We start from the raw sequence: 27,922 nt of genomic DNA, 5'->3' as shown, positions 1-27,922 counted from the left end.
TGTTCCAAACAGGCCTTTGTCCCTGTCTCTTAGATACACCAGATTGATTCCTCACCTATGAATGAGTATGAAGGAAGGAGTGGGACAAAGGACTTTTCAGATTAGTGTCTTCTCCTCCCATCCCCATCTATGTTACCATCTCCTGGTAAAGATAACTAAAAGTAAAAGACAATGACAATGGATTGCCAGGCTAAAAAGCATTTTATTGGTCAAGGACTGGGACTGCAAAGAAGTATGTACACCATTGCTCCCGTCCCTACTCGCAAATGTTGGGCCTCCATTTGCCCACAGACCCCCATCACAGACAGGTCTATGTTTAGTGGTACTTGTGGGCCAAGGCACTGGCCACGCCAGTCACCAGCTTCTGCCAGGCAGCATGCACTTCAGGAGTAAACTCTTTGCCGAAATGAATGGCCAGAACTACAACCAGTACGTTCCCGAGGAGCTGCAGGAGAGGAGAGAGAGAGAGAGAAAGAGAAACTCAGGGACCTTATAAGGAGAAAGCTCCAGCCAGAACACCTGGGAAGTCTACCCATGTTCTCCTACCCATGTCCAGAACTGTTCCCAGCTCACCTATCATGGAGTAAGATATCATCTGTCCATTTTATCCTTAGTTCTTGACCTCTAAAGGAACCTATCTCTTCCTCTCCAGCTCCTCCTGTCCCCAGACCCACATAAGTGTCCCATGATCCTCATGCCCAGCTCCATTTCTGCCCTAGTCTATTCTCTTGGGTTCCTCTTGTCTGCCTCTTCCTACTTCAAAACACTTTTCTCTCTGCCCCCACACCCTGCCTCCTAACCTGCTTCTCACAGCCCAGAGTTCACAGCACTAAGATAAGGGCCTTAGCAGGTCTAACTCAGACCTGAAAAGAGCTAATTGAGGGTGGGAGGGGGAAGTTGGAAGGGAAAGGAAAAGAAAGAATCATCAGTGGGAAGAAAAAGATAAGGAAAGTGAGAAGAGGAAAGGGTAAAAAGGAGAGAGAATGAAGATAAAAGAAGAAAAATAATAATACTATATTCATGACACTCCATAGAGACAAATAGAATCCCAGAATTTCAGAAGGGATATAGAGGAAGTCTAGTCCAACCCCCTATTTTATAGCTGAGGAAAGTGAGACTCAGAGGAATTGAGTGATTTTCATAGGATTGCAGAGCTAGTGAGGAGAACCTGAATTTGAACCTAATACTCCTTCCTCCAAAATGAAGACTTAGTAGTTAGTGCAAACAATATGACTGTCAGTTTCAAAAGAGAATAAACTGAGGGTTAGCAATGTCTTTGCAAGCTTAAGAGATAGTGAGGTTCCCATTGATACTGACCAGAGTTGGGGTTTAAAGTAGGGACGGAAGATTATGACAGAGAAGCAAAGCTCCACAAAAAGCACAAACTAGAAGAAAAACAATTAAATCAGAACCCCAAGTCACCCCACTTTTCAAAACTAAAAAGGCTAGTTGGGAACTAGGTATCCAGTGAAGTGTATGAATGTGTGAGAGCAAAGATGGTTATAGGGAGAGAAAAAAAGAGGGAGTTGAAGACAAATTGAAAAAGAATGATCAATAGAAAATTCAAAGGAGGGTAAGAGAAGTATTGGGAGAGGGAGAGAAAAAGGAGAGAAAGAACTGAAAAAGAAGCAATGAGGGCAAGAAAAAGGAATGTATGAACAAAAGAGGGGCACCAAGAGCTGTTAAGAGATAGAAAGGAGAAGAAGTAAAGCTATAGGTGGAAAACAGATCCCCTAAAATATTTGAGATCATCAATGACAAACTTGGGGTATCCTGCTTTATTCTGGCCCTGGCGCTTTTGAGCACTCAGCCACTTCAGGACCTTGTGGCAACAGGAAGAAAGCTTAATCTGACTATCACTAGCTTGCTAAGCAATGGAGCCCAAGACTTACCCTGAAGTTCTCAGGATCCACATGCAGTTTGTCACAGTGCAGCTCACTCAGTTTGGAGAAGGTAACCTTGAGGTTGTCCAGGTTCTTGACAGCCTCACCCAAGGAGGTCAGCACCTTCTTGCCATGGGCCTTGACCTTAGGGTTCCCCAGGATAGCAGATGCAGAAGACAGGTTGCCAAAGGAATCAAAGAACCTCTGGGTCCAGGGGTAGACAACCAGCAGCCTATAGGAGAAGGCAAAAAAAATGAGTCCGAATGTGTAGGAGAGCCTTCTAGAAGCTGTCAGATTCTCTTAGGGTCAGTCTGTGCCCCTTAGGCTTGATTTCAATCCCTGCCCCTGCTACTTACCTGCCTAAAGCTTCTCCACCAGTCTCTTCCACATTGACCTTGCCCCACACGCTAGTGATGGCGGCCTTCTCCTCAGCTGTGAAATGCACCATGATGTTGGTCTTTGTGAGTTTGCTTGTCAACACTGATGTGTGTCAAAAGCAGGTTGATGCAGCAACAGGTCCTCGGCTGCCTTTTATTTCCAGTCCTTGGCCCCCTGGCCCCTTGCTCTCTCCAGACCTCTAAAGCAATTGGTCAGAGTTCCTTGGAGGTGGAGCCGATGACAAGAGTGGTCGTTATCAGTACTGGACACTCGGTTGGTCAGTGTCTGTGTCTTTGGAGACCTGCAGGGGGGCTTATTTCCTTCTTGGACACTAATTCTCTAATCCAAATAATAGTGTCCTCATATCAGTGGAATAGATTAGGTATACAAGACACAATAGTAAATGATTGTAGTAATCTATTATTTGATAAACCCAAAGACTCCAGATTAAGAACTCATTATTTGACAAAAAATGCTGGGAAAACTGGAAAATAGTATGGCAGAAACTAGGCATAGACCAACTTCTTACACTGTATACTAAGATAAGGTCGAAATGGGTATATGATTAAGATGTAAAGGGTGATACCATAAGCAAATTAGGAGAGCAAGGAATAGTTTACCTGTCAGATCTGTGTAGAAGGGAAGAATTTATGACCAAACAAGAGACAGGGAACATTATGAAATACAAAATGGATAATTTTGATTACATTGAATTATAAAAGGTTTTATACAGATAAAACCAACACAACCAAGATTAGAAGGAAAGCAGAAAGATGGGAAAGAATTTTTACAACCAGTGTCTCTGATAAGGGCCTCATTTCTAAAATATATAGAGAACTAAGTCAAATTTATAAGAATACAAGTCATTCCCCAACTGGTAAATGGTCAAAGGATATGAACAGGCAGTTTTCAGATGAAGAAATTAAAGCCATCTGTAGTCATATGAAAATATGTTCTAAATCACTATTGATTAGAAAAATGCAAATTAAAACAACTCTGAAGTATCACCTCACACCTATCAGATTGGCTAATATGAAAGAAAAGGAAAATGATAAATGTTGGAGAACAGGTGGGAAAATTGGGACACTAATGCATTGTTGGAACAGTTGTGAACTGATCCAACCATTCTGGAGAGCAATTTGGGCCTATGCCCAAAGGGCAATCAGACTGTGCATACCCTTTGACCCAGCAATACCACCACTAGGTCTGTATCCCAAAGAGATCACAAAAAAAGGAAAAGGACCCACATATACAAAAATATTTATAGCAGCTCTTCTTGTGGTGGCAAATCATTAGAAATTGAGGAAATGCCCATCTATTGGGGAATGGCTGAACAAGTTGTGATATATGTGGTATATGAATGTAATGTCCTATAAAAAATGATAATCTGGAGGATTTCAGAAAAACCTGGAAGGAATTACATGAACTGATGCTGAGTGAAGTGAGTAGAAGCAGGAGAACATTGTACACAGTAACAGCAACGTTGAGCACTGATCAACTATGATAAACTTGGCTCTTCTCAGCAATACAATGATCCAAGAAAATTCCAAAAGACTCATGATGGAAAATGCTATCCAAATCCAGAGAAAGAATTATGGAGTCTGAATGCAGATCAAAACATACTATTTTCACTTTTGGGGGGCTTTTGTTTTTTGTGGCTTTTTTCCTTTTCTTCTGTTTCTTTCACAACATAACTAATGTGGAAATATGTTTACAAAATTGCACATGTATAACCTATATCAAATTGCTTGCAGTCTTGGGGGGGGAGGGAGGGAGGGAGAAAATTTGAAACTCAAAATCTTATAAAAATGAATGTTGAAAACTAGCTTTATATGTAGTTGGAAAAAATAAATTATTATTTACAAAAAAAATATTTCCCTCTTGTTCACCTTCTATTGACTAGATTTCATCCTCCACCAAAAGGTCAGTAGGTTTCAGTGGGGCTAAGCCTCTCTACTCAGGTTAAGGTAAAAGTGAAAGGAAGGTAATCAAATGAAAGGGGAAAGTGCTAAAGCTAGAGCAAAGTATGAGGGTCAGTCAACTCAGCTGCAATGGATATGGTAACAGAATACATTTTAAAAAAAGAAATTAACTCTATTAACAGAAAGGAAACTACTGGTTACAAATGTAGCAGTCATTTCTGAGCTATACAATCCAATTATCTATTATTCAGGGCAAAGTTCAAAGTAAATACCAAATACAAAAGGGTAAAGATAAAGATGGAAAGATGTTATAAGGGGATTTAAACATCAAATATTCATTAGATTTTTGTTAGCATTACTAGTCACATAGCTGGTATCAGAGACAGTTTTAAACCCACATCTCTAACTTCAAATTGAGTGTTCTTACCAATGATGACTGAGATTATTTCTGAATTTCTTTAACTTACTTATTGCTGTGACTATATTTCTCTAAGAAATATTAATAGTTATATTTAATTTCTACCTAGTTCCCATTTGTCAGAGAAGACATCCTACTTAGGTCCCTACTTTCTTAGAGGACCCAAAAGACCCCTTGTGATCTTCCTTCTCCCCTAAGAACTTCCCTTTCTCTTCCCTCCACATCTTCTAGCCTCACTTCTTCCTTCCATAATCAAAGGATTGCTTGCTTCATTTGAGAGACAAAGAAAAAGAATGGATCCCTGCAATGAAAAACATCCAGAGCAGTTGGGGAAACAATATTTAAACTCACAAAATACTGAAAAAATAATACAGAATACATTGTTTTAAACATTAGAGTATGGGGCTCAAATTCCAAAGTTCAAAGGAAGAAAGAGATCCGAGGGAGAATTGATGTAGGCTATGAGGAAACTCTAGGGTCAGTCTGTTGTATTTTCTGCCATGTTTACTGAACTTGGGGGCTCCTTCCTGGTGACTCTCTGTTTCTCCCTTTCTTTTCATCTCTTTGTCTCACTGTCTCTGTCTCTGTCTCTGTCTTCCTCTCTGACACTTCCCTCCTCTCTCTCTCTCTCTCTGTCTCTCTCTATCTCTCTCTGTTTCTCTCTCTCTTCATCTCTCTCCCCCTCTCCCTCTTACTCCCTCTCTCCTTTTCCCTCTCTTTCTGCATTCCTTTGTCTCCTTATGTCTGAGTTCTTTGTCTCTGTATATCTCTTTATCTGTCTACGTGTGTAAAATTTTAAGAGGTTTTATTCTTCAGAGTACCTCTGTGTGGAGAGTCTTCTGAATGGGCAGAGGGTGACAAGAAACTCCAGTCATGTCTAACTCATAGAACTGTCACCTTACAGAGCCCTCTGCCCAGACCATTATAAGAATGGGCCTTTCTTTACCTAACTCTTTTGTGTCCCCCCCCATCAATACATACATACATACATTCCTTTGTCCTTTACTTCTCCAAACTCCAAACCAAGACTTCTTTTTCCTAATCTCTTCAGATTAAGGAAGAAACAGGTGTTTTCTATCAGTTTCCCTAAAATCTCCCTCTCCACCTACCCCCAAATCCCCAGTACACAATATCATCCCCTGGAGCCCTGGGGTTAGATCAATCCTTGATTTGCAGTTTTCCAGGAGGGAACTTCTTTGACAAAACAAACACAACCACAAAGAGCACTTATGTCTATAGTGATTTGAGGTTTATGGTCTCTTCTGCACAACAACCCTGTGAGATAGATGCAAGTTGTTTTTTTTTTTTTTTACCCTCCTTTTATACATCAGGAAACGAGCCTTGGAGAAGCAAAATGACTTGTCCTGTGTCAAATTACCAATAAGGACACGGGATTAAAACCCAGGTCTCTCCCGGGCTCTTTCTATTTCAAATTCATACAACTTCCACATCATGCTGCCTCTTCCTACTCTTTCCTACTCTGACTCCCTCTTTTCTACTGTCTTCGCACTCTCAATGGATAAAGCATGCCAACTTATGGCCAAAGTCCCTGTAGATCTAGATTTACCCTTCTAGCCTGATTTTGCATTAATCTCCTTCTGCCTTTTGTTTTGTACAAATCTATCTCCTAATCGTTCCTTGGACTCAAAATTCCATCTCCCATCTCAAAGCCATTCTCTAAGCACAGAACACATTTCCTCTCTATTTCTGTCTCTTAGAGTCCTGATCTTTCTTCAAGGCTCAGATCAAGGGCCAGCTTCTCCATTAAGCCTGTCCTGATTCCTCCCAGAGGTTAGTCCCCACTGCCTCCTCAAATTTCTTTATTTAACTGGATAAATGCTATTGTCTCCAGTGGCGTGTGAGCCCCTTGTGGACAGGAACTGTTTCATGGGATGATAGATTTAGGGCTGAAAGGAATCTTAGAGATCAAATCCACAACCCTTCCCTTCATTCTAAAAATGGGGAAACTGAGGCCCACAGAGTTGTCAGATAAATAGTCAGTGCTAGATCTGGGATTCAAACCCAGGTTCTCCAACTTCAAATGCAGTGTGTTTTCCTTTGCACCATGTTACCTACTCATTTCCAGTGCCTGAAAGAGTGCTTTATATAGTGAGGTATTGATTAAATGTTTGCTGAATTGATTTCTTGATCTCACTTTGTTTTGCTTGTTTTGTGAGGTACCCTCAGGACCCTGGTTTAATCTATTTCTTTTCCACCTAGGTCATTTGGAAATTCTTGCTTCCCTCCCAGCTCTACAGTCTAACCCTCAACTCTCCTGAGGGACCACTGAAGAGATCAGTCATTCCCTCATATTTATCTAAATGGTTATCCATTGGTAATTGAGGGGCCTCTCTGGACCCTCTTTAACGTTCTTAAAGCAACAGAAAACAATCCCATGTTCATTCACATTTGAGTGTTTATCAGTTGAGTTTCTTGAATTGTTCAGGTGAGGGTTCATTGGATGGAGACTGAATTGGAAATCCCCAGTGGTCCATGATATAAGGACTAAGGACAATAGGTGTCAACCTTTGAAACTCTGATCAGGCTCTTCTGTGGTCTCAGGGGGATGTAAATAGCTTCTCCCAGGAATCTCCTGGGGACTGTGGCTAATACTATATTTGGGGATGGTCAGAGACTATGAGGACACAGCTTCAAGTATGATTTCAAGGATAGGATATTTGAAAAGTGGGTATAAGTCAACAGAAGTGGAACTCTTACCTTTGGAAAGGGGGTATAGAAGCAGTGTGCTACATAAAAAGGAAAGGGTTTTTCCTACTTGGACCCATTGGGCAAAATACAAGCAGCGGATCAAAGTTGCAGAGAGGCAGATTTCAGTTGAGGAAACTTTCTAATAATCAGACTTGTCATTCTCTGATCTGTCTAAAAGAGAAATGGGTTGTCTTAGGAGACAGTGAGCTCCCCAACACTAGAGGTCTTAAAATTAGAGACTCAATGACCATTTTGGAGGGATCTTATATAAGCAATATTTGACCTCTTGAGCTCCCATCTCTTTATATGAGTCTATAATTCTAAGAGATGCTGGGGAAGGGAGGGAGAGGTGTATAGTAATTCACATGCTAATAGGACTAATGATGTAAATAGTAAACATACAGCCTCATATGTACATATAACTTTACATGTTTTAATATCTTATTTGATCTTCACAACTAGTTGCATTTAGGATCAGAGATTTAGCTGGAAAAAACTTAGAGGTTCCTTATGGTTCAACTTTCCTCCACATTCAGGAATCCTCTCTACAGACCCTGAGAGGGGGTCATCCTGCCTCTGCTTAGACACCACAAATGGATCTTGTTCAATACTTTCTGAAGCAATCTATTCAAAGATGCTAGTCTTGATTTTGAGTCCAAATCTAGCTCTTTATACCCTACACCTTGCTCTTGGGTCTTTCCTCTGAGGTTAAGCAGAAGAAGTCTAATCAATCAACACACATTAACTGAGGACCTATCATGTGCCGAACTGTGCTGGGTACTAGGGATACAACAATCTCTATTCTCAGGGAGCTTATATTTTATTGGAGGGGATTGACTTTGCAAGTACATACAGCATAAATACAGCATAGTTAAATGTAAGGTAGTTTGTCATGTTATAAGAGTGGAGAAAACAAACATATGCATAAGTATAAGAGAATAAATACAAATTAACACAAAATGATTAAATACATGATAATCTGGGAGGGAGGCTAGAAGTTAGCAGGTGAGGGAATCAGGAAAGGCTTTGTGTAAAAAAAGATGGAGCTTAAGCTTCATCTTAAGGGAAGAGATTCCATTAGGAAAAGATGAGGAGTGAAAATATTCCAGGTATGGGAGATGACCAATGTGAAGTTAGGGAGATGAGAGATTGACTGTTGTGTATAACACAGAAAAGAAAAGATTGGATTACAGAGGGTAGGAGTGGGAAAGGAGTATATAATGAGGTTTAAAAAAAAAGTTAGTTTGGGGCAGGTCGTGAAGAGCTTTGAGAGCTAAATGAAGGGATTAATATTTTATCCTAGAAGAAGGACGAAGCCATTGAAGTTTATTGAGTAGGGGAGTGACATGGTCAGATCTGTACTTGAGGAAAACCATTTTTTCAGTAAGGTGGAGAGACTTAAAGTGGGGAGACCAAGTAGGAGACCACTGCAGATGAGAGGTCATCATGCCATGTGCACAAAGTGGTAGCTAATACCCTCTGCCAAGAAATCCCTTCAAATACTTAAATACAGCTATAAAGGGTTGAAGGTAGTAATGGATATGGATTTGCTGCTCCACTGGGGGATTTGACCAATCCAGGCATCTCTGGATAAAGAAGAAATTCTGCCTTATTCCCCACCCTTACCCTCCATATGCCCACCAAAACCATGAAGCAGGGAGAGAAAGAAGTGGGGGTGAGGTGTCAGTGTTTTCTATCTTCAACCCAGTAGGCATCATCCTGGGCCCCATTTTTCTCTCAGCCTTGTCCTGGCATCAATAACCCCACCCAGTGGTGTCCTATCATCAGAGCCTGCTGTATTTTCCTCCTCCAGGAAGGACTTGGGTTGGAGATAACAGGGGTGGATAAGCACACAGCTGGAGTGTGCAGATAAGGCAGAGAACTGGTTAGGGCTGAGGATCAGGAAAGGGCCTGGGCAAGCCCCACTAATTATTCAGAGGGGACAGTGGAAAAGATCACCCTTTGTGTGTGTGTGTGTGTGTGTGTGTGCATTTGGTGGGGCAAGGTACCCATGCCAAGTTTATGTGTTTTATAGAGTAGCTGTTCATAACGCCATATATCCATGTGTGTGTTTTTTGAGTGTATAACAATGACTAAATCAACATGCATTTGGCAAGCATCTATTATGGACCAGACATGGTTCTAGTTGTTAGGATAGCTAGAATATCTGTCTCTCTTTCTCTGTCTTGCTCTCGCCTCTCTGCTAGGCCTGTGATTTGAATAGTATAGAGAATTCCCAGGTGGGGAAAGTCCGTCTATCAATGCAAGTTAGCAACTTGATTGAAACTTATAGATTTAGATGGGTGCCCAGAGCACTGATATGTTAATTGACTGTCCAGGGTCATATAGTCAATATATATAAGTGACTAAATTGAACCCTGGTCTGCCTGGCTTCAAATCTGGCTCTCTATACTCTATGCCAGGCTACCTCTCTCTCACTGGGAGGTGAAATGGGAGTGCATTCCAGGTAAGGGGGATGGCCAATGAAAAGGCACAGAAATGGGAGGCATAGTGTCATATTTAAGGAGTCATAGCAATTCACAGGAGGAAGGCAGGTCATCTAGTCCAACCTGTACATGAATTTAGCTCCTTCTTGAACATCCCCAGTAATTAAAAAAAGAAAATTCACTACCTTGTAAGACATATCTCTCTGTCTGTCACTATTTTTCTCTGTCTTTATGTCTCTGTGCCTCTCTCTGGCTCTGGCTCTTTCTCTCTCTGTCTCTCTGTTTCTGTTTCTGTCTGTCTGTCTCTGTCTCTGTGTCTCACTGTGTCTTTCTGTCTCTCTGTCTCTCTCTCTCTCTTTCTTTCTTTCTCTGTTATCTCTCTAACCTTCTCATGGTTTTTGTCAAAGAAAACATACACAGTGTATTCTTTGCACATAGCATAATAGAATACCACACCAAAGATAAATACTTAGAGATTATCTAGTCTAACTCCTTCATTTTACAGAAATGGAGAAACTAAGGCACACAAAGTGAAACTGACTTGCCTAAGGTCACATATTGAAGGTTGATTAAATGATTCCTTCTCATTGCCCCTGGCTTGGGTCCAGATGCAGTATGGAAGTCAATAGATTCTGTACTTGTCATCTTCACTGCTAAGACTTTGCTGGTTGACTCAGATAGTAGATTCATCCCCGACAGCAGAGAAGTATCTGGCTTCACAGCCCTCATGTCCCAGCACCTCCCATCCCCCCTACCCCCCAGCAAGACTCAGCATAGCTGAACTGAGGCTCAGGGTTTGTGCTGGAGTGTTTTGAACTCTTTAGAGTAGGAGCTTCCCACTGAGCATTGCCCATACCCTTAGCCCAGGTCTTCCTCCACCCACATTACACAAATACACCACTGGAATAATTGATGCCAAGACAATGGAGAGGCAGATTGAAGGAAAGCCTGAGGAAAGCACTGGAATTTAGGAAAAGGGCAGAGCGCAAGAGGGGAAAGATGAAGGTCATTCAGGCAAACCAATTTAGGTGCAGACAACACTGAGCCACATACTTCTGTGTATGACCTCCTTGCCTTTGCACAAGATGATCCCATGCCTGGAATTCACTCCCTCCTCATCTCCCCTTCTTAGCATCCCAAGCTTCTTTCAAGGCTCAGTATGGGAGACTTATCTCCATCTTATCACCTTATACCCTGCCCCCTTACTAACGCTCTTATCCCTGAAAATTACATCGTATTTACTTTTCTGTGTACGTGTTGCTTCCCAGGATAGAATACTGGCTCTCAGAAAGTAGGGAGTAATTGTGTTGTCTTTGCATACTTGATGCCTGACACATAGTAGGTGCTTAAATGTGGAATGAATGAATATAAAGCACAACTCTGCTCCCCATCTTCCCTCTGTGATAGCAAAGGTAATTAGCCAATAACAATAACTCAGATTTCTATAGAATATAAAAATTATTAGAGGCATTATATCTTAGAGAATAGGGTAACTAGGTGGTGCAGTGGATAGAGTGAGAGGCCTGAAGTCAGGAAGACTCTTCTTCCTGAGTTCAAATCCAGCCTCAGATACTTGCTGGTTGTGTGACCCTGGGCAAATCACTTAACCCTGTTTGTCTCAGTTTCCTCATCTATAAAATGAACTGGAGAGGGAAATGGCAAACCACTCCTGCATCTTTGCCGAGAATACCCCAAATGGGGTCATAAAGGGTTGGACGTGACTAAAAGAACTGAAAAAACAACAATAATCTCAGGGAATAAATAATTAGCCTCAAAGTCTGTAAGACCAGCGTTCAATCCCACCTCTTACACATATTGGCTATGTGACACTGGGGAAGTAATTTAATTTCTCAGTGCGGTAGACAACTTTCTAATGCCTTAAGTTCCAAGGAAGGTACCAATTTGCATCAATAATCACACAACCATGATCAATAGGTACATAATAAATTCATGTTATTCAATTTCAAATGGGCATTATTGTTGCCAGGCAATCCTTTTCTTTTTGCCTAATCCTTCATCTCATTTCCCATTAAATCTTTTTTTTTTCCCAAGCTTGCTCTTTTCAAGCCTCCTATCCCTCCCTTGGTCTCTTCTCTTTGAAATGAGGACCTTGCCTCTTTACTGAGAAAATTGGGACTATTCAACATGAGCTCCCACTTGTCCCCTTCTTTGCAATGTTTCATTGTAACATCACTTAATATTATCCTCTATTCTCTCTGTTTCTTCTAGTCTCTAATAATGAGGTAGCCCTTCTCCTTGCCAAGTCTAGCACCTTAAGACTTACCCTTGATTACATCCCCTATTTTCTTTTCCTTTGTTTGTGAGGCATTTGGGGTAAGTGACTTGCCTAGAGACACACAGTTAGTAAGTATCATGTGTCTGAAACCTGATTTGAATTCAGGTCCTCCTAATTCCAGGGCTGGTGCTCTACTCACTTCGCCACCTAGCTACCCTCTTTTTTTTCTTTTCTTTTTTCCCTATTTTCTTTTTAGCAGATTATAATACCAATTACCCCCCTCCCCAATCTTCAAGTTTTCCCTACCTAAAAATTCCTTCCCTACTTCCTTCAAACTTTCCCGTCTCTCCCACACTTAAACAACTCACTAGATCCTATCGTTCTCTCAAGCTGTCTTTCTATATCTTTCCTCCTTTTCTCAGCCATATTCCTAGAAAAAGCTTTCTATACTTTCTGTCTCTGCTTCTTTTTGAATCCCTCAACCTTTGTAATCTGGATTTCACTCTCTTCACTGAAGTGAAACTTCTCTCTCCAGAGTTACCAGTGAGCTCTTAATGACCATACATGATCATATTTTTTCAGTCTTCATCCTTCTTGACCTATCTATTGCATCTGACAGTGGTGACCATGCTCTTCTCCTGCATGTCCTCTCCTCTGTGTTTTTGAGACACTACTCTCTCCTGGTTCTCCTCCTACCTCTCCCTAATTGCTCCTTAATGTTTTTTTTTTTTAACTGGTTCATCTCCTTAGCTGTGGATATTCCTCAAGACTCTGCCCTATGCCATTTTAACTTCTCTTTTCTTTTTATGTCCAGCACTTAGCAAAGTTCCTGACACAGATTAAGTGCATAATAAATGCGTGTCTTTTGGTGACTTTATCTTTTCTTGTGAGTTTAATGATCTCTATGTCAATAACTCCAAGAGTTATGTATCCAGCCCCAATTTCTACCCAAAGCATCAGTCCTGCATTACCAATTGTCTATTAGATGTTTCAGACTATACGCCCCAGAGATATCCCTAAACCCAATATGTCCAAAGCAGAATTAATTTTCTCTTTCTTTTGAAGACCACTACTGTCTAGTCTCCCAGGTATATAACCTTGGTATAGTCCTTGACTCTTCCTCATCTCACAAATATAATCTATTGCTAAATCTTGCCATTTCTACCTCCACAACATCTCTCACATGGACCCTCTTCTCTATTCGTACAGCCACACTTTAGATCAAGCCCTCATTACTCCTCACCTAGATTCTTGCGGTGACCTAATTGGCCTCTCTGCTTCAAGTCTCTCTCCACCTCCCTCCACACTGCTTGCCAAAGTGATTTTCTGTAAGCACACATCTGATCATGTCACTCTCTTAATCAATTCCAATTGTTTCCTTTTCCCTCTAGGATTAAATATGAATGCTTATGTTTAAATTCTTAAAGCCTTTCACAGCCTGGCCCTAATCCATCCTTTCAGCCTCATTATATATTACTTCCCCTCTAGGACCCAGCCAAACTAGCCTTTTCTCTGTTCCTCACATGTGACACTCCATCTCCCTTTTACAGTCAGTAAAAAAGTATTTAAGTATCCACTATGTTCCAGACACTCTACTAAGCATTGTGGACACCAAAAGAGAGGAAAAAGACATTACCTGCCCTCAACGAGTTCACAATCAATTGGGAACAATAAAAAAGCAAATAAATATGTACAAACAAGCTAGGTACGGGATATATAGGAAATAATTAACCAAAGAGAAGAACTAACATTAAGGGGGATTGGGAAAGACTTCCTATCCAAGATGCAATTTTAACTGGGACTTGAAAGAAGATAGGGAAGCCAAGAGGCTGAGATGATAAGGCAGAGCATTTCAGGCATGGGGCACAGCCAGAGAAAATGCCTAGGGATGGGGTTGGGGGTCTGGTTTATGAAGGGCTTTGAACACCAAACAAGGGTGATAGAGAGCCATTGGAGTTTACTGAGTATTTGGGTGACATTTCCTTTCCACCATCCCTCCCTCCCTTCCTTCTTCTTCTCTCTCTCTCCCTCCCTTCCTCTCTCCTCCCTTCTTTCCCTCCTTCCTTCCCTCATTCCTCCCTTCCCTTCTTTCTTCCTTCTTTCCTGACTCCCTCCTTTCCTTTATGCTTCCATCCCTCTCTACCTTCCTTACTGCCTCCCTTCCTTCCTTCCTATCTCCATCCCTCCCATTCTTCCTTCCTTCCTATCTCCATCCCTCCCATTCTTCCTTCCCTCCTTCCTGCTCTTTTCCTTCGCTCCTTTGCCCTTTTATTTCTTCACTTCCTCCCTCTTTCTCTCCTTTCCTTTCCTCCTGCTTTCATTCTCTCTTTTTCTCTTTCCCTCCCTCCAATTCCTCCTTTCTTTCCTATTTCCTTTTCTTTCTCATCCCTCTCATCCCTTTCCTCTCTTTTTTTTGTGTAGCTCTATTTCCTCTCTTTCTTCTCTATTTCTCTTCTCCATAGCCTCTTTGGCCTTAAATGCTTTAGAAATGCCATGGTTCTTCCCAAGGCATTGTTAAGGCATTTAATCATGAAGATGTTACTAACATCCTAGTTACAGAGATGAGGCGATGAAATATTTAATTCAATTCAGTAAATATATATATACAAATCATAAATGCCCCTGATGTGAATTAATGGAAACAGAAGGGTACAGAACAAAATCAGAAAAATCAATATTAGTCCTAATTATAGCATTAAATTAGGCTAGAAACTTGGGTTGGTGACAAGTTGTGGAGGGCCTTCAAACCCTGGAGAGGAAGTTTGTATTTTATCCTATAGCTAATAACAAGCCACTGAAGGTTTTTGTACAGGGAAATGACATACTCTAGTGTATTCATTAGGAATATTTGGCAGCCTTGTGAAGGGATTGGGTTGGGGAGGAGGGTAGAAAACAGAAGAGTTTGGAGATTATTATAATGATCTAGGTGAGAAGTGATGAGGTACAGAAATAGAATAGTGGCTACCTAAGTGGTGGAGAAAAGAGAGAAATGCAGGAGATATGATGGAGGCAGAATTAGTTGAAGGCAAAATGGACATCAGATTTTTTGTTAATGCAGTCCAATAATGTGCCAGCCACATTATATGGCCGCACATCTCATTGTCAGCAGCTATACAAACACTTGGAGTTAATGTCTTCAAGAAACAATGTACAGTGATTGCAGAGCCTTGAGTTCTGACTCATATCTCACCACCATTCTCCTAAGAATTAGCATTAGGTCAAGTTCTCGAATCCTGCCCTGTGACCCTTCTCCTAAACAAAGATTGCTACCAACTGCCTGGGCTCCTAGACAATGTTCGCTCCTGGGGGCAAAGGGCTGGGGGATTCAGAGTGCCAGTAGTGCCATATTGTGTTGGGGGTGATTACCATGACTGGGCACTTGAATGGTAGGTGCTGCTTCTCAGAGTCTATACAGCCTCACACCCTCCTTTACCCCCCACACCCCTAACCATGGCCTATGCACGTTCTTTATCTCCCTGGAGGGCCAAGGACCCCACCCCGACCTTGCTTTCCTGACCCCTCTTGCTATCTCACAGCCTGGATCTGGGGAGGCCTCCTACCACCACCTGGAGGACCTTGATAGCTCTGCCCTGCCCTGCCTTGGCTGGGGACTCTGATACACGAGGGCACACTTGACTTCCCTGCTCAGAGGACCTCAGGTTTGCTGAGTCAGGCTCGGTATAGTTAGATGTCCAGCCTTGTCCTACCTCCTTCCCTGCTCTGCCTTTTGAGCCCCATTCTTAACCCCAGCTACAGTCCTTGTCCTTCCTATTTGCCCCTTCTAAGTGACAATAACTACAATTATCCAGGGCATTGTGGGGTGAAAAAGAATCAAATGTGGTGGTAGAGAATAAACAAGATCATTTTTTTTAATGAGACCTCTTCAATCTGGAGAAATGGAGATTGAGAGGGGACAGGACTTGTCTCTAAGTTCTGAAAGGCATAAATCAGGGGTAGACACACAGTTCTTAAACCCCACAGACTCAAGTCAGAACTGGTAGGCAACTGGAAGGAAGTGGTTTGAGACCAAAGGGAGACCTTATACAGACCACATTTCCCCAAGTAGGCATGTGCTAAAATTAGGAACATGATCCAGATATAGTTGTGAAATCATGTAAACACTCTGAGGCTCAGTTTCTCATCTTTAAAATGATAATAATAACACTTTTAGCCATTTAATCTTATAGGATCATGAGAAAAACATTTTATAAATATTAAGATGTTGTAGAAACGGGAATTACTATCATCACTGTTATTATCTAAATAGGATTAGAGAAACTCCCTAGGCTAAAAACCTTGGGGATTGTGGGGCAGGGGTTGGGGGGTATCTTCTTTGTTCTATGTGGATGCCATTAAGAAAGGCCATCACAGCCCCATGCCCTCCTCTGGGCCTTGGTTACAGTACCAATAGATCCTTAATAATGAAGACTCTACAATCTCCTCACTAATAATGGCTATTTTGAGGTTCATGTGGCACTTTGCTTACATTATATCATTTAATTCCCATGATTATTCTGAGGGGTAAGTATATAGTATTATCCCCAGCTACAATGAAAGCAATATATTGAGAGTTTATTTGATTTCTCCATCATCATACAACTAGTAAGTGGCCACCCTTCTAACTTAAATCCCGTTTTTCAAAAAAAAAATATTAAAGAGAAGTTGGATTTGGGGGATGTGAGAGGAAGGGAAAAGGAGAGTATTTGCCAAATTTAACCTATGAGAGAACAGGATTAGAAAGGGAGAGTGTGGATTTGGCCACATTGGTGTTAGAATCAGAGGCAGGCTTTGGGTCCTTGGGTACATGATGTGGATAAGGGAATATAAAGCAAGTGGTAACACTTAGTATAGTAACTTCTGAAGTCATGCATAAGAGAATAGAATGATAAAATAATTGGATTAGAACTGAAAGGGACCCTAGATGACATCTAGTCCAACTCCTGACCAGAACTTGAACCTAGACCCACAAAATGACTATAGTTTGTTCTCTTTTCACTACCCTGCCTCCGTTCCCTTTTCTACACCAGGGCTTGTCTCTGCCCTGCCTATGCTTCACTATCAGCCAGAGTATCTCACATTATTTAGTGCTCTGTGCCAACTCCATAATCTGATTCAAGGCTTCTTAATAATAATAATTGAACCATCAAGTCTGGATTGAGCACTTATACATCCAATGCTGGGCTAAGCTTTGTAGAGGGAACGGGAGGAGAAATGGTTATAAGATCAGAGCATTTCTATGTTAGATGGGACTTTAGAAAACATTGAGTCCAATCCCCACCTCGCCTCACACAGCAGTCCTTTGTGCAATATATGACTCATGGGCTTCTAGCATCTACTTTAATTATAAACACTTAGAGTCATAGGAACTTTCCTAACTCATTAGGCAGCCCAAAAGGCTTTAGGACAGCTTTAAGTGCAAGAAAAGTCATGCTTACATTGAGCAAAATCTGTTTCATCTGATCACAGAATTTCAGAATTAGAAAGAATCTGAGAAAGCATTTAACACCAACCATTCTGGAATAGGAATTCCCTTTACAATTCCCCCAACAAATTGCCATCCAGACTAGGTTTGAATGTTTCCAGGAACAAGGAATTCACTACCATGAGAGGCAGCCCATTTCACTTTTGAACAGCTTTGTTATTTCTCCATTCAGTGAGACTAATTATTTTGTTCTGTTTGTTTGTTTTTTGTTTCTCTTTTGTTTGTTTCCTACGATGAAGGGCATTAGAATTATTGTGGGTGAGCCGCTAAGTGGGATGTGGGTATCCTTCTTTTGAAGGCTTTTAAAAACAGTAGAAAGTAAAACAGGAAAATAACTGCACAGCCCACTGAAGTTCTCCTTCAGTGGATAATGGGCTCATAGATTGAGTTGGAAGGGATCTTAGCATCTACTGAGTCTAAGCTTCTCATTTTACATATGAGCAAACTGGAATACTGAGAGGCTAAATAATAAAAATAATAGCTATAATTTTTTATAGCACTTTAAAGTTTACAAAGCACTTTAGGACTCTGATTTTAGTGTCACAAAAACCCTAGGAGATAGATGATATTATTATTCTCATTTTATAGCTCAGGAAACTGAAGCAGACAGCTTTTAAGTGATTTGCCCAGGGCCACACAGCTAATAAGTGTCTAAAATAGGATTTGAACCCAGGACTTCTTGACTCCAAGTCTAATACCCTATCCACTATACCATACTTTGAGTTACTCATGTGTAGACATTGGGGGAGAGAGCTTGAATGAGAAGCCTTTGGGAGGGATATCCCAAACCAAGACATTTTTGATTCAGCAACTCCTGTCAAATTAGGCAATGATGATATGGGTAAGCTTAAATCAGGAGGATATCCAAGGAAAACATGGAGACAGTCTAAAAATACCACAGATAGTGGCCAAATAACCAGTTGACTAGAAAAAAATAGCAGAACTCATAGGAAAGAGTACCCTGGAGTGTGTTTTCCCTCCTTTACCCTCCCCCTTGCCTTACTCTGCCTTTACCATGCCCTTCCTCTGTCTTTGAAGATAGTCCTATCATTTCCCTAACAGGGGTCTGTCTCCTATGGCCATGCTGTGGAGTGAGTCAGCCAAGAGAGATGGGACCTTTCTGATATTGACAAGCCTGTGCCTAGGAGCCTAGGCCATGGACCAAATTCAAGGCTATCCCTAAAATATAAAATATAAAAATATATGAAAGGCCCACCAAATAGGCCCCTCCATTCCTCCTAAGACCTTCCATACTTTCTTCTTATCCCCACCCGAGTTGGAGAAAAATCTTTTTTCTCCAAATTCTGTTCTTTGTTGTTGTTGCTGTTTTTTTCTTGTTTTGCACAAGTCACTCAGGAAGTTTTGACTACTCTAAGTTAAACTGACCACTTAGGATTCTGCCCTGAGGCTCCCCCTTACATTCTGTTTTAAAACCATAGTCATATTGGCCCATTTGGCTCTCCAGGATGGATGCTCTCAAGGGAAAAAAATCAACTCATAAAGGTTCAAATCTCTGCTAGCTATGTGGCCCTAAAAAATTCACTTAACTTTTGTTTCCTCATTTGTGAAAATTAGGTTGGAAAATATTTTCTCTGAGGTTGGTTTCTTTAAAGTCTAAATCCTGTGAAGTCAAGAAAGAGACAAAAACATGTGTGTCAAATGCCAGACACTAGATTTCATCCCTCTTGGAGCTGGAAAAAAAATGGCTTGAGCCCCAAATCTATGCCTTACCTATTGTCCTTGGGTTCTCATCCCTCTTAGACAAGAACAGAGTGGATATAAAACAGTTCCACATAAGGTTGGAGGTTGAGTCTTGGATATGCCCCTGTGGGAGGTTTTGAAAGTGGAAATAAAGTTAAGGAGGGCATCTAGCCCCCCAACCAGAAAGAATCTGCACAGACGGTGCCTGGCTCTGGAATGACCTAGAGTCTCATCATAAAGGGGTGGATGCTGAAGGTCTCTGTTCTCATGTACTCCTTTGTTGTATAAGATTGTAGGATTTTAGGACTAGAGCTGGATGATTCCCTTCCTTTTAAAGATGAGGAAAATGAGATCATACGTTCATAGATTTAGAACTTGGAGTTATTGAAGGCCGTCCAGCCTTGAGAACTTGCTTTCCTAGGGTCACACAGCTAAGTAAGTATCTGAGGCCAATTCAAACTTAGGTTTTAACCCAATTCCAAGTCCAGCATTCTATCTGCTGCGCTGAACCTAGGTCCAGAGAGGTTGTGACTTACCCAATGGTTCATACTCAGGTACCTCATTTGAAATTCCTTCCACTGCATAATATTACATTTTTCTTGGGGCCCCATGTGAAATGGGGTTCTTAGTCCCATGAGAGGTGAGTATAGAAAAAAAAACTGAAGGTTTTGGAGATCAGCATCCTGTGCCACCTTCCCATCTCACAGCCTTAGGGAATCAAGTAATAAAGACAAGATCCAGAATCAATCATTTTGTGAATGTCCCCAAAGTAGTAGGAAGCATGTGGAGTATGTAGGGGAAAAGAGGAGTCGTTGGCTTCCCAAGACAACAGGTCAGATGCCCTGAAGCTACAGCATTGGAGGAGATTGTGGGAGAGTTAAATTTGAGCTTAGGTAGCTCTAGAAATCTAGCCCATGGGGCCTAGAGATGTTTTTGTGTTTGAAGGGACAGTAGGATTTGATGGACACAGAATGCACAAAGATGAGGAAAGAACTGAGTTTTAGTTGTTGATGTCATGATTTTTTGTTTTTTTTTCCTTTTATTTCTTTTGTTTGAGGGCATGAAGAACTGAGGAATAGTCTGGGGTATAGGGAAGGAAGAAATTGGTGGGCCAAGGAGGAAGGGTGCAAGGAGAGAAAGAAGGGAAGGGACTGAGGCATAGACATTCATTGAGTCAGTCCTAAAAAAATAATTGTTTAATGGATGATGAAGTAGTGAGAGCTGGCCTGGAGGGAGACATTGAGGGAAGAGGAAAAAGAACAGGAAGAATGTTGTGGAGAGAAGGGCAGACAGTAGTTTACGTGCAGAGAAGGTTGTGATTAGAGTGACTTGCTAGATATTTGGAAATAGATACCCAGCATATAGTTTATGGAGAACGTCATGTGCAAATCAGCTTTTACTAATTTTGAGGGATCTTTTGGGAAAGGTATAAATGTCTCTGCCCATCTCTGGGATTGCTGGATTTTAACAGAACTGAATGTCATAAATGGAAAGGATCTCAGTGACCACCTGGTCAAACATCCTCATTTTAGAGTGGAGAAAAAAAAGTCTGAGAAGGGTTAAGGCACTTCCCCAAGGCCAGAGGGTAAATGAGCAACAGTCAGGCCAAGATTCTAGGTAACCCTAAGGCTATGGCGCTTTCTGTTAGGTACTTCCTTCCTATCTCATTTCTCTTTCCTCTAGCTCCTACTGCTTATCTGGGCCTTGCAGGAGCCTAGCCAAAAAAAAAAAAAAACCAAAAAAACAAAAACATGGAGCAGGAGTTTGGGGCTTCATAGCCCCTCTTTCCCACTCCCTTTTCTGCATCTTAAAATAGTCTCTGAAAGTGTAGGGTTATCAAAAGTGGGAAAGAAGGGAAGATTGAAGAGTATTGAGAAAGTTCAAGAAGTCCAACTCTTTCATGGGCTAGGATTTGAGTAAAACATAAAAACAGCCCTCAATATAGACTACTGTCACTAGGGTCTGGGTTTAGGTCTGCCAAGTAGTAATGATAATAATGGCCCCCAGTGCTATAGAAATTTAAGGTTTACAAAGCATTTGCCTTACAACAATCCAGTGAGTCGATTCTGTAAGCATTTTACCCCCATTTTACCAAATAGGAAATTGAGATTCAGATGGTTGAAGTGACTTTTTCTAAGATCAGGCTGCTAGTATGAGTCAGATTTCTTGCCTCTACTACACCACATTGTCTTCTATGGAACCCAAGCACTGCCATGTCTAGGCTCTGGTTGTCTTGTACCTATCCTGGCTTTCCAGAGGTTGGGATGATTCTACCAAGTCAAATGTTTGACTGCACTGCCAGTTCACCATGGGAGCATGACAGGTGTCAACCCCTATCCTATCTTCCTTCTCTTGAATTTTTCTCCCTCTCAAGTCTCATGGTCTCTACCCTATTCCTGGCCTCTCCACTTCCTACTTAAATACTATTAACAGTTCCCATTGTATCCAGCCTGTCCCCTCCGGTCCATGCTTAACTTGTTGCCAGACTAGTGTTCCTAAAGAATCACTTTGCACATATGACTCTCCTACTCCAGAATCATTGAGAGGTCCCCATGTCTACAAGATTAACTTTAAAGTCCTTGCCTGATGTTAAAATCACAGGGTAATCTAAGTGTACCCCACATATCTTTACTTCCCCCAGCCCCACAATCTCATCAACAGCTACTTTCAGCATGGTTGGTCTCCTTCTTGTCCCCATCTCTATTATTTTAGGCTCAGTCTTTCCCCTACATCTTCTAGAAACAGCCTCCTTTCACTTTTAATGGCTTTTATTCTGCCTTCTCAAACCCTAGCCATACATCAGAGCCCAGCTCAAATCCCTAGTACTGCCAGCTCAGACAGAGTCCTCAGAACTCTCTGAACTCTCACAGCCCTGACTCTTCTTCAAAGCCACAAATCTTAGCTTTGATTCCATGCTGACAGTGGGGAAAAAAATTAGAAAAGGAAAAGGCCTAATAGTCTGTTGAAAGATATCATTCTGTTGTGTTGTCTGTAGAGAAAGAAATGGCAGTTTCAAAAAGATAAACTGAGAAAGGCTAAAGATGAGAATAAAGGATGGAGGAATCTCAAAAGTTGAGAAGTTTTTCTGCTAATGTAGCATGATATGCACTGGCAGGAATACAGGACTTAGAGTCAGTAGACCAGGGCTCAATTTCTCTCAATATAAAATTAATGAGTTGTCTGCTGTTTCAGCTTTGTCAGTTAGTACCCGTGAGATTTTGAATTTTTGGAATGGTACAATAGGAAAAAGTAGTGACTTGGAAGTCAGATGGACTGAATTCTAAATTCTTTGTATGACCTTACTCAAATAATTTAACCTACCTCTGTCCATAAAATCCATAAAATAAGAAGGTTTACACTAGATAGACCCCTCGACATTCCCTTCCTATATCTATGATATTGTCGATTTCTCTTGGCCTCTGTTTCTCTTTTATTAAAAAAAAAATCAGATTGGAGTAGGTGATCTCTAAGGTCTCTTTTATCTCTGATAGCCAGTGATTTTGTTTGTCGTTGATGCAATCAATGACTGCAATTCAGGGACTATCCTTTCTATTCGGTACCAAGCTAGGTGAACACAATAGGAGCTCACAACTTTTTTAGAACAATACAGACTTTTTTGGGGGGGACCAGACAATTGGGGTTAAGTGACTTGCCCAGAGTCCCACAGCTAGTAAGTGTCAAGTGTCTGAGGCCCAATTTGAACTTAGGTCCTCCTGACTCCAGGGCCGGCACTCTATCCACTGTGCCACCTAGCTGCCCCAGAACAATATAGACTTTTAGAGCTGGAGAGAATCCTCACAGATCATCCAGCCTCATTTTCTCATTTTCCATCATTTACTAGACACTGCAACCAAATTGAATTTACTTGTCATCCATCCCCTGTTCTTATCTTGCTCTCACCCATCCACCCTTTTTCTCACATGGATCTCCAAGGGTTCCGACACCTACATTGAACTCTTCTTCATCCTGAAACCCCATCTCTTCCCATTGAAACCCCCATGTTTCTTCAAATCCTAGCTCAGGGACATTTCCACTATGGAAAAGCTACCTCGGCCCTTTCCAAAACTGTGCCCCATTACCTTACTGGAAGTGACTTTTTTCTTTCTCAAACTTAAATGGACCTCTCTTTTGACCGTATTACATTCTCCTTTGTATAGTATTTATCTGGGTACATGTTATATCATTCTGTTGGCTTGTAATTTTTTGGGGGGGGAAAGCCTCTGACTTTTTAAATTTTTGTGTTCCCAGTGCAAATCACAGGGCCTTGTACACATTCAATTAAGTTGAACAAGCATTTATTAATGCTAAAAAAAAATGCAGTTCCTACAATTGAAGAATTTATATTCTACATAGTAGGTGCTCAATGTTTGTTGAATTAAATACAGAAACTGATGCCCAGAAAGAAGTAACTTGTCCAGGATTATACAGGGAATTAGTGGCATAGAAATGATAAGAGCCTATTTATCCCAACTCAGCCCGCTACTTCTTTTCTTACACTCTTTGATTAATTAGTAGCTTGGCCCTGGGGTATTTCTCTGACCACTATAGGAAATTAATACATTTGTTGAAATATGAATTGAAGTGAATTGAGCAGAAATATGGTGGACTTCTAGGACGAGATAACGTATACATTGTTGAACATGGTTTCCATAGTAGACTTGTTTGTTTGTTTGTTTTGTAACAAAGGAAGGTTGGAAATGATTGATGTAAAGATGAACATCATCAATAAAATATGCCTTAAAAAAAAAAGCAGTTGAGCTCTCAGGATCTCAGGACTCCATCTTCAACTTGGAGAAAATAATTGCTTTGTAGTTTGAATTCACAGGCATAGTGAGCACTGAATGAGAACTGAAATGAGAACGATCTGGAGGATTTGGGGAAATAGAATGTACTTTGTCCATCCAAGATACCTTTACTGTCTTTTCTTTCTGCTATCGCTCTTGACCCAGAGAGGGAAGGGGTCTTGTCTAAGGTCACCTAGTGAAGCATGTAATATTGGAAACCAGAAGCCCAGATTTCCTACCCAGGACTGGTTTTCTTCAGAAAAAAAAGACGACTCCAGATGCAGCCTCTTCTAGGTAGCCCCACCAAGTACTTTTGTCCGGTTTTGACTATCGTCAGTAAAGGAAACACATACCCCCTGGTGGCCATAGACTTGGTTGCAGGCTACTTCCATGCCTGGGAAAAAGGAGGAAGAGAGAAAGGAAGAATGGAATAAGAAAAAAAGTGAAAGTGAAGAGGATAGAGAGAAAGGAGAAAGAAAGGTATGGGAAAGCAAGAGGGGTGGAAGAAAGTGGTTTCTTTACAAGAGCTATGTTAGGGATGTAGCAGCACAAACATTTGTTTACAGATGAGGAAGCTAAGGCTACTGATTTTTTTTTTAATGAGAAAAGGAGGACAATGATAATAGAAATGACAGGGGACAGTTATGGAGCATTTCATGCTTTACAAAGTGCTTCAAATATGCATGAGATTAACTGTTATATCACGCATTATGCATCTATATTATTGTGTTTACTTACAACCATCTTATGAGAAAATTAGCATAACTGTGATTATTCCCATTTAACAAAAGAGGAAACTGAGTCAGAGAGATAAAGTGAATTGTCACATAGCTGGTATGTACAATCATAGCCCTGGTAAATGTCAATACCAGTATTCAAATTCAGGTCTTCTGAATCCAAATCCACTTTCCACTCTGTCAGGCTGAGAATAACTGTTTAACACTCAAGCCAAATCCATCCACATCCACCTGGTTGGAGATGACTCCCCAGACAACTTTACCTCTGTTATTTTGATTACTTCTGAGAGTCCTACCTTGGGAAGAACATTGAGAACAAAGATGGATAGATGGAACCAGCGAAAGTTTAGCCAGGAAAAGAGAAGACTTGAGGTGGGTATGATAGCTATTTTAAGGCATCTGGCGGGCTGTCATTCCCAGTTCAGTTAGTGCCAGCATAGAGAGAAACATATACATAAGCTGGTTGAGTGAGGACTCTGTCTATATCATGGCCAGAATAATGGTGTTCTCAATCATGGAAATCATGCATAAGCAAGATTAGACTTATTTAACCTAGTCACAAGTGGGGAGTAATGGGAAGAATTTTTTTTTTCATTTTTTTGTTTATTTGTTTGTTTTCAGTCATATCCAACTATTTCTGACTGTATTTGGTGGTTTCTTGGCAAAGATAATGGAGTGGTTTGCCATTTCCTTCTCCAGCTCTATTTACAGATGACAAAACTGAGGCAAACAGAGTTAAGTAACTTTCTCAGGGTCACACAGTTAGTATCTAAAACTAGATTTGAATTCAGGAAGATGAGCCTTCTAATTCCAAGCAATATTAGAGCTATCCAAAAAGGGAATGAATTGTCTTGAAGTTAACATGTTTCCTATGTCTGAAAGTCTTTATGTAGAGTCTAAAAGATAACTTGTTGGGGATATTATAGAGGAGATCCAGGTTTGGGCATAGTTGAGGTAGACCTTCAAGGATCCTTCCAACTCTATGGTTTTGTTTTTGTTTTGTTTTTGTTTTGAACAATTGTATCCTGCTCTGTTGCAGATTGTCCTTGGGACCCATTTTCCCTTCATATAGTAATTTCCTTTTTTTTTCCTTCCAGACAGATCTCCATGCCCTCTTCCTGTATCCAAATGTTTTATTGAGGAGATTCTCCTGCTCCAAACTCCTTTGCATTCCTGACTCCAGACCCTTTAGAATTTACCGATATCCTTTGAAAATGTGGCTCCTAGAAGTGAACGTGATAATCTAGATATGCCAGATTTTCATTAAATGAACTGACATAGAAGTTGTTAAAAAAAAAATCTCTTGGCAATTTCTCTCTTTTCCTGGCCTGCTATGATTCTACTGACCACAGTCTCTACTCCATTCTTAATGCACCTTCCTCTGAGAGAGAAGATGGAGGATACTTTGGCGGATCTGCTTGGTCTTCACAGTGTAGATGACGGGGTTCATCACAGGAGGTGACAGCAGGTAGACATTGGCCATCACCACATGGACCAGCGGGGAGGCATGCCGAGCAAAGCGGTGGACCATTGACAGCCCTATCATAGGCACATAGAGAACAAGCACAGCCAGAATATGGGAAAGACAGCTGTTGAAGGCCTGAAGACGCTCAGCTGGGGAGGCAGCATGTAAGACACTGAACAATATCAGCGCATACGAGAAAACAATGAGGAGAGGGTCAAGCACATAGATGACAATGACCAGCCCAAAGCCATACCAGTTGTTGATTGTGGTGTCACCACAGACCAGGCGGATCATGTCCTGGTGGAGGCAATAGGAATGAGTGAGTATGTGGGAGTTGCAAAAGGGTAACCGCTTGAGCAGGAAGAGAGGGGGCAAGACTGCTACAACACAGCGGATAATAATGGCCATCCCAATCCTCCTGACAACTGCATCTGTGAGGATAGAGGCATAGTGGAGAGGGCGGCAGATGGCAACATAGCGATCAAAGGCCATGGCCAGAAGGACCGAAGACTCCATGAAGGAGAAGCCATGGAGGAAGAAAAATTGGACACAACAGGCTTCCAAGCTGATCTTGCGGGCATTGAACCAGAGGAGGCGCATGACTGTGGGCAGTGTAGTGAGGGTCAGACCTAGGTCAGTTAGTGTTAGCATAGAAAGAAACATGTACATGGGCTGGTGGAGTGAGGGCTCTGTCCAAATGACAGCCAGGATGGTGGTGTTGCCAATCAAAGAAATCATGTATAAGCAGAAGAAGGGGATGGAGATCCAGATGTGCACTGCCTCAAACCCTGGGATTCCCGTAAGGATGAAATAGAAGGATTCTTCAGTGGTGTTAGTGTTGGCTGACATGACAGTTGAATGTAGCTCCAGGGCAGGTGTCTCTCTACAAACGAATAGACAGTGTCTTATTTTGAAGAGAATTTTTGAGTGCTATAATTTTTCTGTTTACAAAATAATATACTCCATGTATATAATTATAAGGCTTTGAGAAACATTCACTTATTCCTCTTTCTATCATTCCCCTCGTAATATCTGAGTAACACATCATCACAGAGAACCTGTAGAGGGGGGCAGAGATGGTAAACCAGATAACTTATCATTGAGCTCAGGGCATATCAGGCATCTTGCCTCTGCATGGGACCCAAGAGCAAGGAGGATCATACAGAAACATAAAAGACCAAAGAGGACCTTAGACTATGAAAAAGGATGAGACAGGGACACAGAGAAGGCTGTCAGATGGAGCTGGGGTGATATAGGCACTATACAAGAAAAGGATTATGGAAGGTTTTTGTTGTTTTGTTTTATTTTTTTTTAATATGAAGATCACAGGATTATTTTTAGAGAAATGAGAAGTTGACAACAATATAGTGACTGATAATACATGAGAGAGGATTTATGGGGCAGCTAGATAGCAGAGCAGAGAGAAGACTGGTCTTAGTGTTAGAGTAGAGCTGAGTTTAGGTCCTGCCTCAGATATAGCTGTGTGATCTTAGACAAGTCATTTAATCTCTCAGCCTCAGTTTCTTCATCTGTAAAATGGAGATAATAGTACCTAACTCACAGGGTTGTTGGAGGCCTCAGTGAGATAACCTATATAAAGCACTTAGCAAAACTTAAAACACAATATAATGCAGATTGGCTATTGTGATGAGACATTCTTTCCTCTTGCCAAAGGTGATGTACTATGGGGTAAAATAACCCTGATTGCTTTGCTTGCTTCTTTCACTTTGCTTTTTGTTGTTTTTATTGTTACGATAACA

The 27,922-nt window shown here is 41.2% G+C and overlaps 2 protein-coding genes across 2 annotated transcripts; both read right to left on the bottom strand.

Moving 5' to 3' along the window:
- Positions 1-231: 231 nt before the first annotated feature.
- On the bottom strand, positions 232-10,849 carry LOC114042272 (hemoglobin subunit epsilon). The gene is made up of 4 exons (XM_027860938.1): positions 10,811-10,849; positions 2,240-2,600; positions 1,893-2,115; positions 232-445 (listed from the first exon to the last, which is right to left on the bottom strand). Exons 2-4 carry the CDS (start codon positions 2,329-2,331, stop codon positions 317-319), a joined length of 444 nt encoding a protein of 147 aa, XP_027716739.1. The 5' UTR covers positions 2,332-2,600; positions 10,811-10,849; the 3' UTR covers positions 232-316.
- Positions 10,850-25,802: 14,953 nt separating this feature from the next.
- Positions 25,803-27,415, bottom strand: LOC114042273 (olfactory receptor 51Q1-like). The gene has a single exon (XM_027860939.1). It carries the CDS (start codon positions 27,009-27,011, stop codon positions 26,064-26,066), a length of 948 nt encoding a protein of 315 aa, XP_027716740.1. The 5' UTR covers positions 27,012-27,415; the 3' UTR covers positions 25,803-26,063.
- Positions 27,416-27,922: the final 507 nt, after the last annotated feature.

Source organism: Vombatus ursinus, unplaced genomic scaffold (assembly GCF_900497805.2).
Source record: "Vombatus ursinus unplaced genomic scaffold, bare-nosed wombat genome assembly UNPS02014337.1, whole genome shotgun sequence".
In the NCBI taxonomy this organism is placed as follows: Eukaryota; Metazoa; Chordata; class Mammalia; order Diprotodontia; family Vombatidae; genus Vombatus; species Vombatus ursinus.
Note: the sequence above shows the minus strand (reverse complement) of the source record. Positions and strands in the feature narration are given on the sequence as shown.

Bases quoted from the DNA above. Each gene is read 5' to 3' on its own strand.
- LOC114042272 (XM_027860938.1), bottom strand. From the start codon at position 2,331: ATGGTGCATTTCACAGCTGAGGAGAAGGCCGCCATCACTAGCGTGTGG. The intron at 2,116-2,239 runs GTAAGTAGCAGG...CTTCTCCTATAG, and splicing joins GGTGGAGAAGCTTTAGGCAG to GCTGCTGGTTGTCTACCCCT. The intron at 446-1,892 runs GTAAGTCTTGGG...CCTCTCCTGCAG, and splicing joins TGGATCCTGAGAACTTCAGG to CTCCTCGGGAACGTACTGGT.
- LOC114042273 (XM_027860939.1), bottom strand. From the start codon at position 27,011: ATGTCAGCCAACACTAACACCACTGAAGAATCCTTCTATTTCATCCTT.